The sequence below is a fragment of the Brassica napus genome, chromosome C7, assembly GCF_020379485.1.
Source record: "Brassica napus cultivar Da-Ae chromosome C7, Da-Ae, whole genome shotgun sequence".
In the NCBI taxonomy this organism is placed as follows: Eukaryota; Viridiplantae; Streptophyta; class Magnoliopsida; order Brassicales; family Brassicaceae; genus Brassica; species Brassica napus.
In genome coordinates, this window is record NC_063450.1 from 41,089,633 (window position 1) to 41,101,617 (window position 11,985).

The window sequence follows — 11,985 nt, forward strand, 5'->3', positions numbered from 1 at the left end:
TCTTTTAAAATGGAGTAAAAGTGAAAATGAAGTAAAATTGCTACAACCCTACTCAATTTCCCCCTGCATTATGAAGTGATTTATAAACTACTCTATTTATAGTAAATTTCATTATGGAGTGAGATATGAAGTTGGGTTGAAACATTTTTTACTCCATATCCACTTTTACTCCATTTTAGAGGAAAAAATGGAGTTGGGATGGAGATGCCCTTATAATCTACGTATATATAGAACAAATTTATTGATCTACATTTCCCAATTCCATTCAGTGGCTCCATACATAACGACTTATACTCTTCCCTTCACGCAATTCCAGCGATTAGTCTCCTCTTAAGTTCCATCCTCATGAGTTGACGATCATTGGCACCCGTGGCCATCATTCCCCGGTTCTCATAAGCACGTCGGAGAAGATATGGTATAGCGGTTTCAACCGGTCCATATGGCATGTATTTGCTTACATTGAAACCGGCTCTCTTTAAACCGAAGGACAATGCATCTGACATACCGTATAGCTGCGCAAACTCAATCTTCCCGTTCTTTTTATCGATGTTGAGCTCACTAGCTTTTTTTGATGCAAGTCCCCCTAAAATTTAGAACATTTCTCCAATTAGTAAATCTATTTCATTAAAAAAAATAACGATAATAAGCGTTTAAATTGTGATTCAATGGCTTACCCGAATCAGCGTTGTGTGTTGCAAGAACAACACCAAATCCTGATCCATTGGAGGCTTTCTCCATTAGGAAGGTCATGCAGTCATTGTAGCAAGCGTGCGTACTCTGAATTGTATCATGGATTGGTGACTTGTGTCCCAAGGAATCTGCTAGTCTAGCTTCGCTAGACATATAAGCGCCTCTCACCAACTTAAAACCCATAGGAACACATTCTTTCTCGGCTTCTTGTACGGCCAAGTGCAACCTCTCACCAGCGTCTTTCAAGTAGGCCTGAATGGTGTTGTAAACGATGGGTCTGTCTTTGTCCGTGTTGAATATGATAGCTGATGAATAAGCCATGTAATCGATCGCCGGTTGGAGGATTGTGTCTTCAGCATCGACCAACAAAGGTACGTTGGACTCTTGGCATTTCCGACAGATTTCTTGGATCCTTACGTGAGCTGCTTCGAGCTCCCGTTCTTCTTCGGCGGTTAACGGTTCCGGTTCTGAGTTTGTGTGGTAGAGAGGACTTGAATCGGAGAAAACCGGGAAAGATCTGAGCTTCCACGAGAGTTTGAAGTTTTGACTTTTGTATTCCCATCGAAGCAAATCGCTCACTCGTTTTAGAAGACTGATGGGACATATCGCGGTTATCTTCACGACCACTGAGCTAAACTGTTAGGACAAAAAAGAAAAATAACGGGTTACTATCAAACCAAAGGTAATAAATAAACCGGATCAAACCGAAGTTTTGGTTAAAGGAGAATATTCATAAAGTGTCGGAAAGATCTAGTCCACCTACAAGCTCAGAGTTCCAACTAGGACCTCGTCATAAATCTAGTCAGATAGTGACGTATTGTTTTTATTTTTTTCATTTAATCAGAACTATTTTGAAAATAAATAATTAGACGCCAAGTCATTTTCATAAGAGAAAAAAGCAAGTTGGCTGTGTACTTGCTACTTATCAAAGGTTCAATAACGCGTAAGAGTAATATAATCATTATATTAGTTATTTTCTTATATGAAAAGATGAATATTAATGTGCACGTCTATGATAATCTATGCAAGCGCACTTTGTCAGGGTACGGAGATTTGGTTGTCTAACCAAATTGCCCTAATTTGATGATCACCCCGCATTGTTTAATAAAAGTAGCTATGCAATAATTAAATTTAAAGATATGGTCTTTGTAGATTTTTCTTTTTGTATGTTATACGATTTTAATAATGTAAAATAATTTTGAAAAAGGAAAAACAGAGGAATCTAAATAGGAACAGAGTACTAAGACACATGAGGTAACTGGAGTTAATATTTGCTTACGTGAGATGTATGTAAGGATTTTGCTGCTTCGATGGTTCGAAGGAAGTGTTGCATGTTCTCATCACAAGTGGCAGCGTCATCGGCATGTTCCACGCCGTACACAAGCATACCTTTAAGACCCGAGGCTTCGTAAACGCTCCTCACGCGTTCCGCAGCAGCGGCGGCGTCTTCACCGGCGCAGAAGTGGTCATAAAACGTACTTTTCACAAGGCCAAGGACCATACCACGTGTCAAGGCTGTGTCCATGAGTTTAGAGCTCATGACCCACGATCCAACATCCACCATGGGACCTATCGCGGCCGCATGCAGCACGGCGGTGGAGCGGAGGAGGACGGATGTGGGCATAGAGGAGAAGAGACGGGCTTGGTCGGAGAGATCGATGTCATGGTGAGCTTCATTGGGTTTTGGGTGGTGGAGAGGTGGCTCTGGTTCTTGTTGTCCGAAGGAGAGAATATCCGGGACGACGGCTGTTGAAGCCGTTACGGTGGGTGGACCCACCGGTTTTAAAGCGGAGAAACGGTAAGGACGCCGGATAAAGTTAGTTCGGAGGAGACGGGTTGCCATAAAATTCAAAGATTTTCCTTTTGAAACAAAAAAAGAAATTGTTTGTCTTCTCTTTTGATGTTTCTTAGGCTTTTCGGATTTATCGCTCTTTTCTCCTCTCTTCTTTTTTGTTCTCTCAACGCTTTGATGTGTGTTTTATTTTGTTACTGCAACATATATTTATAGAAGAACATAAAACCATACACGTTTTAGGTGTTTGATATATAGAGGCCGATGTGTACAATTTTTAATTGGATTGGGATAAAATTAATCATCTAAAATTACAATGTGATCTTTATAAAGAAAGTCAATGTTTTTTAGGGTTTCCTTATGACTAATTTGAAGATTTACTTTCATTTTTAACTCAAACATATATTCTACCATGCATTAGGAGGAATCTTAAAATACAAAAATTTTAATTAGTTTCTAAACCACTTTGATGTGTCTACTCATCTTGACAAAAGAATTGTAACTTTTAAAGTTTCTGGTATGGTACGATTTAATGATTTCTTAATTTTAAATACATATATAGATGTTAGGGCTTCCGCCTTGAGCTCGGCCGGAGGTCGGGGGTTCGAGCTAGGCTGGAGGACTCTTGAGCGGGGAGGCGTGCCCAGGGCCCTAACCGGTACAGGCGCAGGCTGGCGCCGGACCTAGGTGGTGGGCTGGCCGAAGGCTGGTTAACACCTAGTTAAACAAAAAAAAAAAATACATATATAGATGTTTTTCAATCACAGTGAGGTTTAGTGGAGAATCTGGAAATACTACCATATATAATTAATTTTTAATTATGTATTCCGCGTTACTGATGCTTTCCCAAACAATGAAACAAACAGGCACAATGTTTTTTGCTTAGACTCTTATTGAACTTTTGACATCATAATTTTAATATATGTAATGTAGTTATCAACTACTAGTAGTGGATATTATAATTTTCTACTAGGTTAAGACCTTAGGTTAAAACTTGCGTCTTGCGCAGGATGAACATTAGTATATTATTTTTATGTATTATATGTTCTTTTACGTATTTATGAAATAATAAATATATATTAAATAATTAAAAATTCAGTAACTATTACATATATAATTAAATTGGTGTGAATTCAAATAAATTTCACCAAACCAAACAATCACTTTTTATATTTTATATGGTATATAATTAAATTTAAATGACATTAACATATATATATATATAGTGTATTTTTAAAATTGATATATATTAAATGACACTTTTTACTCATTATATTATTTGATCATTTGTATATTTTTATAACAAAAACTTTAAATCACTGTTAAAAAATTTGCATTGTGTGATTAATAGTTTTAGTAAATTTTTTTAAAAAATTCAAGGCTAAGTTTAAAATTTAATATTAAGTTGTCAATATTTTTTCAAAGTTTTTACCAAAAAAAATTGTTCAAAGAAACTTTCTTTATGTATTTTATATGGTATATAGTTTAATTTAAATGATATTAATAAATATATATATATATATATATTACACTTAATATTTATTAAATGAAACTTCTTACTTTATAATTTTGTAATCATTTGTATTTTATTATAACAAAAAACTTAAAACATGGATCACAAAAATTTGAATGTTAGACTTTTAACAGTTCTAGTAATTTATAATCGTTTTAAAAAATCAAAATATAACATATACAGAAAAATCTAAATTTTTATTATATGCTTAATGTAGTTGTTTAATTTATTTTATTAATTTAAAATTAAACAAATATGATAAAGAATACACTAATTTTTATTAAATCTTTTTTTTGTGTAAAAGGGCTTATTTTTATCAAATCTTTATTATTCAAAATTATTAATTTTTATATATATTTTAGTCATATTAGGTAATTCCGTAATTTTTATTTAAGGAAACAATGAAAAGCATTAATAATGATTTTATGATTACTTCAATAAAAAACTTTTTATATATATAAATGAATCAACCTATTTCTCTAAAGATTTTTAGACTCATTGTAGTGATGACACATGATTATCTTAAATGTTGTAATGATTTTTTTTAATATATAAGAGATAAATAAAAGAGTATAACAGGAACGGAAACCAAAATTAAATTTGAACACAATTTTGAAATCTCGAAGCTACGCTATTTATTTTGGTCCACAAAATTAGATGATTGCGCCGTAATTTCCTGAGTGAACATATATTTGTTTTTTTACAGAAATACTGATACGGACGACACAGACAGCAAGGTCCTGACTATAGGATGAGTCATCGGATAATATTTAATTGATATATTGTGATAAGCTTTAATATTTCTAAATTGAAAAAGGAATTTTCAAAATTAAATGAGTTGTATCTGGTGGAGGAAGATATGTGAGAGAGTGAATGGTGAATCGGATGCAACATGAGGACCTAGACTTGTTCTTTGAATCTTTGACTTTTCTAAATTGGTATCTTTGGAATCTTAATGATCACTGATTTGAATTAATCAGTAAAGTTTCTCTCCTTAACAAAGTAAATAGTTAAAAATAGATTTGAAGTAAAAATGGGTTCCTTCAGCACAATCTCGATTTTGATTCATCCATGTTTTCCTTATATTTATAAAAATATACAGTAAATGTAAATTTTGTTATTTTATTTGTACAAACGCCACTAATAAAACTTTGTTTTAGAATAATATATTTATTTAGCACAATTTTAACAAGTATGATAAATAATTAATAACAAGTTTTTTTTTGGCTTTTTTTTGCCAAAAAATTAATAACAAGTTAATATAACAGGAAACATACAACTTTTATTTACAGTTTTTTTTCTTACCACTTGTTTGTTCTTCTAATTTATCCATAATTTTAATTTCTCACCAAATAATTAAGCAGAAAATTTAACTAAATAAGATTTACAAAAGCTAGTGAAGTAGCACTTGAGTACGATAATTTTACTTCCTAAATGATAACTTAATTTAAACTAAATTTCTAAACCACTTGACGCAATAGTGAAGACGAACCAACCAAAGCTAGAGATAAGATACAACTAGAAGTATAAAATTTGAATAGTTTTGTACCTTTTAAGAAAAATACAATAGAGAATCTTTGACAGAAGCCGATCTTTACAAAAACAATAGGAAACAAAAAGCAACAGAGTGGTACCCACTTTGGCCCCCCGAAAAGGCAGTGGTACCAAGTTTACGGCTCATGTATTGCGTAATTTGAGCCGTTAGATTGAGGAAAGGGAGCAGGTGAGAGGGTCACGTGAGGAAGTAAAGAGGTTCGGTGAGCATTGGACACGAGAGCTGCCCAGCTGTAGCCGCCATTTTCATTGGTCCAGGCCAACCTTCCATGCAATATTTGTTTAGATTTTTTGTTTCCAAAAAACAATAACGAAAATTAAGTTAATTTGTTCTGTTTCATAAGTGCCACTTTAACATTTTTTTTTGTTAAAAAAAATATCATTTTAGAATTTCAATGCAATTTTCAGCTTAAAATTAATTACAAATACATTAATTTTATAAATAATTTCATTTATCTTAAATACTATTGGTTGAATATGTGTAATTAATAAAAACTTTAATGCATTTTTATCATTTTCTTAATTTGTAAGAAAAAATGTCAAAGTAACATTTTTTATGAAACGGAGGGAGTATTTTTTTAGAGCATCTAAAAAAAACTCTATAAGTTCAAATATAAATTTGTTTGCTTTCCAAAAAAAAATTCCAAAATTTCAAATTTAGAGTTTAAAAAAGTGAAATTTTTTATTTGCATTTTGGTCCTTATAATTACGTATACATCACATTTATGATTCTTATGTATTTTTTCATTCATCGTTTTAATCTTTAAAACTTTAATATATCTTAAATATTTCAAATTTATTTTATAAATTTAAATTTTACACATAAAATTTTAATAACAAATTAAAATAATATTTATAATATTTTAAAAGTAAAAGTAGACAACACAAATATTACAAAAGAAACTTAATATTTAAAAAAAAAAGATACATGAAGACATATTTATTACACAAATTTAAATATTGCAACAATGCTAATAGTCTAGTAAATTTGCTCTGGAACTTCTAAAATATCGTCCAAACAAATTTTGTGTAACCGAGAATGTAGCATTAAAAAATAATTGTATGTAATAATAGGATATTTTGCTTGCATTTTAATATTTAATTATGTATTTCTATTTATAATTTTATATTTTAGTGTAAAATTTTATTAATTAATATTACTATAATATTTTTATATATGTGATAGCTATTTATAAAAGTTTTATGGAGTTATATTAATTATGATAAATATAAGGATCATAGTGTAAATTACAAATAATTTTGCAGTTAAATTTGAAGTTTTGTTTTTGGAAAAAAAAACACTTTGAAATTTCAAATATAGAACTTTGCAAACTCTATAATAAAATTTTTTTTTGGAGATGCTCTTACTAGTAATTTGTTAAGTGAATCTTTTGTCCAAACCGTATCAAACGAACTTGATGGTGTTGATTTCAATAATTAAAACTAGTAGTTTGATGTGTAAATCAGACTGCATTATTGTTATCTTCAGATACCTTTATTCAAAATAACTAATCCATTTGGAAAAATCAAATCAAATCAGATCAAAATAATTGATATAAAGGTTAAAGTATAAATTTATATCTACAAGTCATATCCAAATATGAACCAAACTACTAAAAAATTCTTTTAAATAAGGATTTATTTAAAAGAATCCAAATCTACACAAACTAAAATCGAAACCATACCAAAATTATGCTATATGGGGGGTAATAATATATATATTATTCTTTACGAATAAACTTATAAAAATATTTTTATACGTTTATCAAACTATTGATATCCATTATCAGTTCGACAATTTTTTAATGAGCAAATGCTAATAAGTAGCCCTCGAGCATTTGTCCGTCTGAGGGACCTATATGGTACTAAAAAGTTCACGATTTCGTGTTGTGCGTCTTTTTCAGTGAATCATCACTATTTTTCTCCTTGCTTTACATCGTCCGTCAATAGAGAGTTGAAAACGGTCTAAGAAACAAAATGTATACTATATAGCAGATATGTGAATATCTATATAAATAGGTAAACACGAACCATATTCACTACAAAGAGAAAACAATAAGATAAATGGAGAGCGGCGAGCGAATACATTTAACAGCTAGGTATCATAATTTTCTTGGACAGCTATCTCTTTACTAGTATTTTACAATTGTAGTCTTATACATTTTTCCGTTGTGTAGTATCTTTCGTGGTCACTAGGGACCTAGTGTGAATAGGCCTGGGTCGGATATCTGGATTTTTGAAGGTATTTGTGATTTGCTTCGTATGCCACGGATATTTAATTTTTTGATTTGCTTTGATTCGGAAAAATACGGATATTCGGAAAAACATATATCTTATATGTTTTGATTAATGCAAATAATCTTAAAAATTTGATACAAATTTGTTTTGTAAAATATTTTTTTGCATGATATATAAGATAAAAATAAAAAAATAGTGAATCTACATATTTTATAAAAATTTTAAACTTAGTTAACAATTATAATAAGACAAAACTTAAGAAAAAAATTATAATTGTCATAAATTTATTCATTTCCTTTTATGTAATATATATATATAAGTAATAATTTATCAAATCATATGTTATAGGGAGAATTACCAATTGTGACTCAAAACTTGGAGTCAAACCCAAAACAATACCCCAACTTGGGTCAAAGGCAAAAGTAACCTAAAAGGCTATTGAAATTACAACTATCCCCTTGTGACCAAACAATAAAACGAAATTTTTTTTACGTTTCTACCCCTCGCAAGTCGTCTGTTTAGACGACTTGAAAATAAGTCGTCCAGACGACTTAACTGAAAGTCGTCTGGACAGTTAGTCTTAAACATAATTTAAAAATTTTGTAAAAAATATTTTGATAAGTGAAAAATGGGAATTATGTAATTAACATATGTCTTAGGAGGTATAAATTAAGATATAACAAATTTCAATTGTTTTCAGCATAGATGAGTGAAAGTAGTGAGTCATGATATTCTTAAGTTTATGTTTCATCAACATATGTTGTAGTATTGTATGTGTTCTTAGGGTTAGATTTTGGAAAGCATTAAAACCGTTTTTGAAAATTTTTAAAATTACTTATGCGTGTTCATTTCTGTGTATAGTAAACACTATTTAAGTATAATTTGATTTTATAACGTGGTTAGTTAGTTAATCTAGTCATTTTAGTTTAGGGGTTCATTTTAGGGTCTAGGACGACTTAATATTTTGTCGTCTGAAAACAGACGACTAAATATTAAGTCGTCTAAACCGGACCAAACCTTAAAGTTTACCAATGTACTTTTAAAGCTAACCGGATTATTTACCCAATATATAAGGTGATTTTTATTTTTTTGTTTCATTTTTCGCGAAATTCAGAAACCCTAACAGTTCTCTCTCAAAGGCGATTTCGAATTCCCACGATTTCCGAACAAACCATCGTTCTCAACGTCGGCTATCTATCTCACCGTTGTCGCCGCAGCTTCTTCTAACCCTAGCGCCGCCGATTCCTCTAAACCCTAGCGCCGCCGATTCCTCTAAACCCTAGCGCCGCCGCTTCCACTATTTCCGAACAAACCGTCGCCCTCGCCACCGTGGTCACCAACGTTCTCACCGCCGCTTCCTCTAAACACTAGCGCCGCCGCTTCTTCTAAACCCTAGCGCCGCCGCTTCTTCTCTGTAAACCTTAGCGCCGTTTCTCTGTAAACCCTAACGCCGCTAAGTCATCAATCTCGAGGAAAAGATGAACATAAAACGTTGTCTCTATCAATTTACTCATTCTCACCGTTTCACGTTTATTTTTTCAGATCTATAACCGCAATGACGAGTACTCCAACTCCTTCTGCGACTGGAAGACTTGTAAGTAATTTAAGTCGTCTGGAAAGTCTTCCAACTGGACGACTTAGTAGATGACTTAAATATAAGTCGTCCATTTGGAAGACTTTCCAGACGACTTAATGATAAGTCGTCTACTAAGTCGTCTGGACTTATATTGTTGTCTTTGATTATTTTGCAGACAAAAAGGATGGATATTCCAGAACTCCCCCGTAGGTTATACACATCAGGGGAAGAGCCAGAAGCCCACAATAGCATTTCGTATCATACGGATAACAGCAAGTTGCATACTGCTCTTAGGAAAGCTCTTACTGATGACGAATTTGAAGAGCTCAAGGAGTCGAGTTTGGGAGTTTTCATCAAGTTCAAGGAGCAGGGATTTGGTTGGGCTTCAAGGCTGGTTCACTACATGCTCAGTTTCAAGCTGGACATTAAGAAGAAGTATGAGATGTGGTCTCTCGTTGGTCCAGAACCTTTGAGGTTTTCACTGTTAGAGTTTGAAAACCTCACTGGTCTAAACTGCGAGTACATCGAGGACCTTGAGACACCAAAATGTGACGTTACCCCAGAGATGGTTTCTTTCTGGGGGATGCTGGGAGTTCATCTGGAAGCTGGGCCAACTACTGATCAGATAATAGCAGCACTGAAGAGATGCGGGGATTGGTCCAGGGAAGATCGCAAGCGGCTCGCGTACCTCTCCATCTTCACTGGATTCATTGAAGGGAGAAAGTTTTCAACCGCTACACGATCTACTCTGGCAAGGCTAGTGATGGATTTAGAACGGTTTGAGAATTATCCATGGGGGAGAGTCGCGTTTAAGGTGCTGATGGACTCTTTGTGGAACAAAGAAATTGCTGGCTGTTACACCGTGGATGGGTTTATACAAGTTCTTCAGGTCTGGACGTACACAGCTATGCCGGAATTGGGTGCTAGTATTGGTGGTCCCAGAGCAGACAGTCCGTCTCCACCGATACTGGCTTACGAGGGCAGCAGAGGCCGCAGATCAATGAAAGCTGCTATCTTGAGTCAGGTATTTACTTCAATCCAAAAGACTGCGCAGACGACTTATTATAAGTCGTCTGGAAGGTCGTCCAGCTGGACGACTTATCGGACGACTTATAATAAGTCGTCTGGAAAGTCTTCCCAGCTGGACGACTTATCGGACGACTTAATTAAGTCGTCTGGAAAGTCTTCCATCTGGACGACTTATTAGACGACTTATAATTAAGTCGTCTATTTAGTATTTTTTTTCAAATATCTAACTCGATTCTTCTATTTACTGCAGACCCGCGTGATCAACTTTGTTGAGAAGGACATTAGTGAAATGTGGCCAAAATGGGACTCTGAGGTTGAGGACCTGCCCGCGGAGAACATCATTAAAGTCATGTATGAGCGGAGACCGTGGAAGTGGACCATGGATTGCTGGGAAGTCACTGGTACTAAGGTCAATACAAAACCTAAGGTTGTGACTCCATCGAAGAAGGCCAAAGAGATGGTTGTGTTGGAGGAGGAGGAGGAGGAGGAAGACAATCCAAGACCTCGGAAGAAAGCTCGTAAAGAGGCTCCTAAAGTGGCTAGTGAAGAGGCTAGAGAAGAGGCTAGAGAAGAGGCTAGAGGGGTGACCAGAGAGGAGTTGGAAATTATGTTCAAGGGCGTAGCTGACTGCATGAAAAAAGGGTTTAATAAGTGCATGAGGGAGTTTAGGAAGTTGTCCGATAGATTGGAAGCTGTGGAGAAGAAGGTTGGTGTCACCAATCAGGCTACCCCTCCACCTCTAACCAATCAGGCTACCCCTCAAGATAAACAGCCTACCCCTCTTGCCAAAGAAACCGGGGGTAGAAACAAACAGGCTACCCCTCATGCCAATGAAACCGTGGTTAGTAACCAGCCTCCTCCTCATCAAACCAAACAGCAGCCTCCTCCTCCTCAAAAGAAACAGCAGCAGCCTCCTCCTCCTCAAAAGAAACAGCCTCCTCAAATCAAAGAGGTTAGTATCAAATCCAGGGTTAACTAGTTGTCCAGACGACTGTAAAAGTTATCTGGACGACTAGTTGACCCTGGACGACTTAAACGTAAGTTGTCTGGACTAGTAGTTGACCACGGAAGACTTAATTTTAAGTCGTCCAGGGTTAACTAGTCGTCCAGACAACTTTTATTTAAGTCGTCCAGAGTTAACTTGTGTGCAACTTTTATTGCAGAGATGGTTGCCGGAGGATACAGCAACCGAGGCGAACTCTGTAAATAAGATCTTGCCGGAGGATAAAGCTTCCACCGAGCCAAGCGATCCAGTTTCAGAACCGAGCCTGGTTGTATTAGAGAAGCGTGCAAAGAGTAAACGAGCGAAGAAACCTGCTCTCACTGTGAGATCTCCTTATACGGCAGAGAAAAAAAAAGATAAAGTGGCAGCCTATAATCCATTTCCGCCAGTAAACAAAGATAAGTTGAAGGAACTCGCTGATTGGTTGAAAACTGATCCGTAAGTTATTGCTTTACCCATAATAGCTTGATTTAGTCGTCCAAAACTGATTGCTTTTTTGTTTGCAGTCATTATTTAACTAAGACCGAGGACAAACCACGTACATCACCAACAAGGTGGTACCACTTCCTCCGGACAGCCAGAGGATGGCT

General features: G+C 34.6%; 1 protein-coding gene across 1 annotated transcript; it reads right to left on the reverse strand.

The window, feature by feature from the left end:
* Window positions 1-209: 209 nt before the first annotated feature.
* Window positions 210-2,701, reverse strand: LOC125589774 (proline dehydrogenase 1, mitochondrial-like). Its single transcript, XM_048762175.1, has 3 exons — window positions 1,970-2,701; window positions 675-1,326; window positions 210-583 (listed from the first exon to the last, which is right to left on the reverse strand). The coding sequence occupies exons 1-3, from the start codon at window positions 2,531-2,533 to the stop codon at window positions 303-305; spliced, it is 1,497 nt and encodes a 498-aa protein (XP_048618132.1). The 5' UTR covers window positions 2,534-2,701; the 3' UTR covers window positions 210-302.
* Between the last annotated feature and the right edge of the window lie 9,284 nt (window positions 2,702-11,985).

Bases quoted from the DNA above. Each gene is read 5' to 3' on its own strand.
- LOC125589774 (XM_048762175.1), bottom strand. From the start codon at position 2,533: ATGGCAACCCGTCTCCTCCGAACTAACTTTATCCGGCGTCCTTACCGT. The intron at 1,327-1,969 runs GTAAGCAAATAT...TTGTCCTAACAG, and splicing joins AATCCTTACATACATCTCAC to TTTAGCTCAGTGGTCGTGAA. The intron at 584-674 runs GTAAGCCATTGA...TCTAAATTTTAG, and splicing joins AACACACAACGCTGATTCGG to GGGGACTTGCATCAAAAAAA.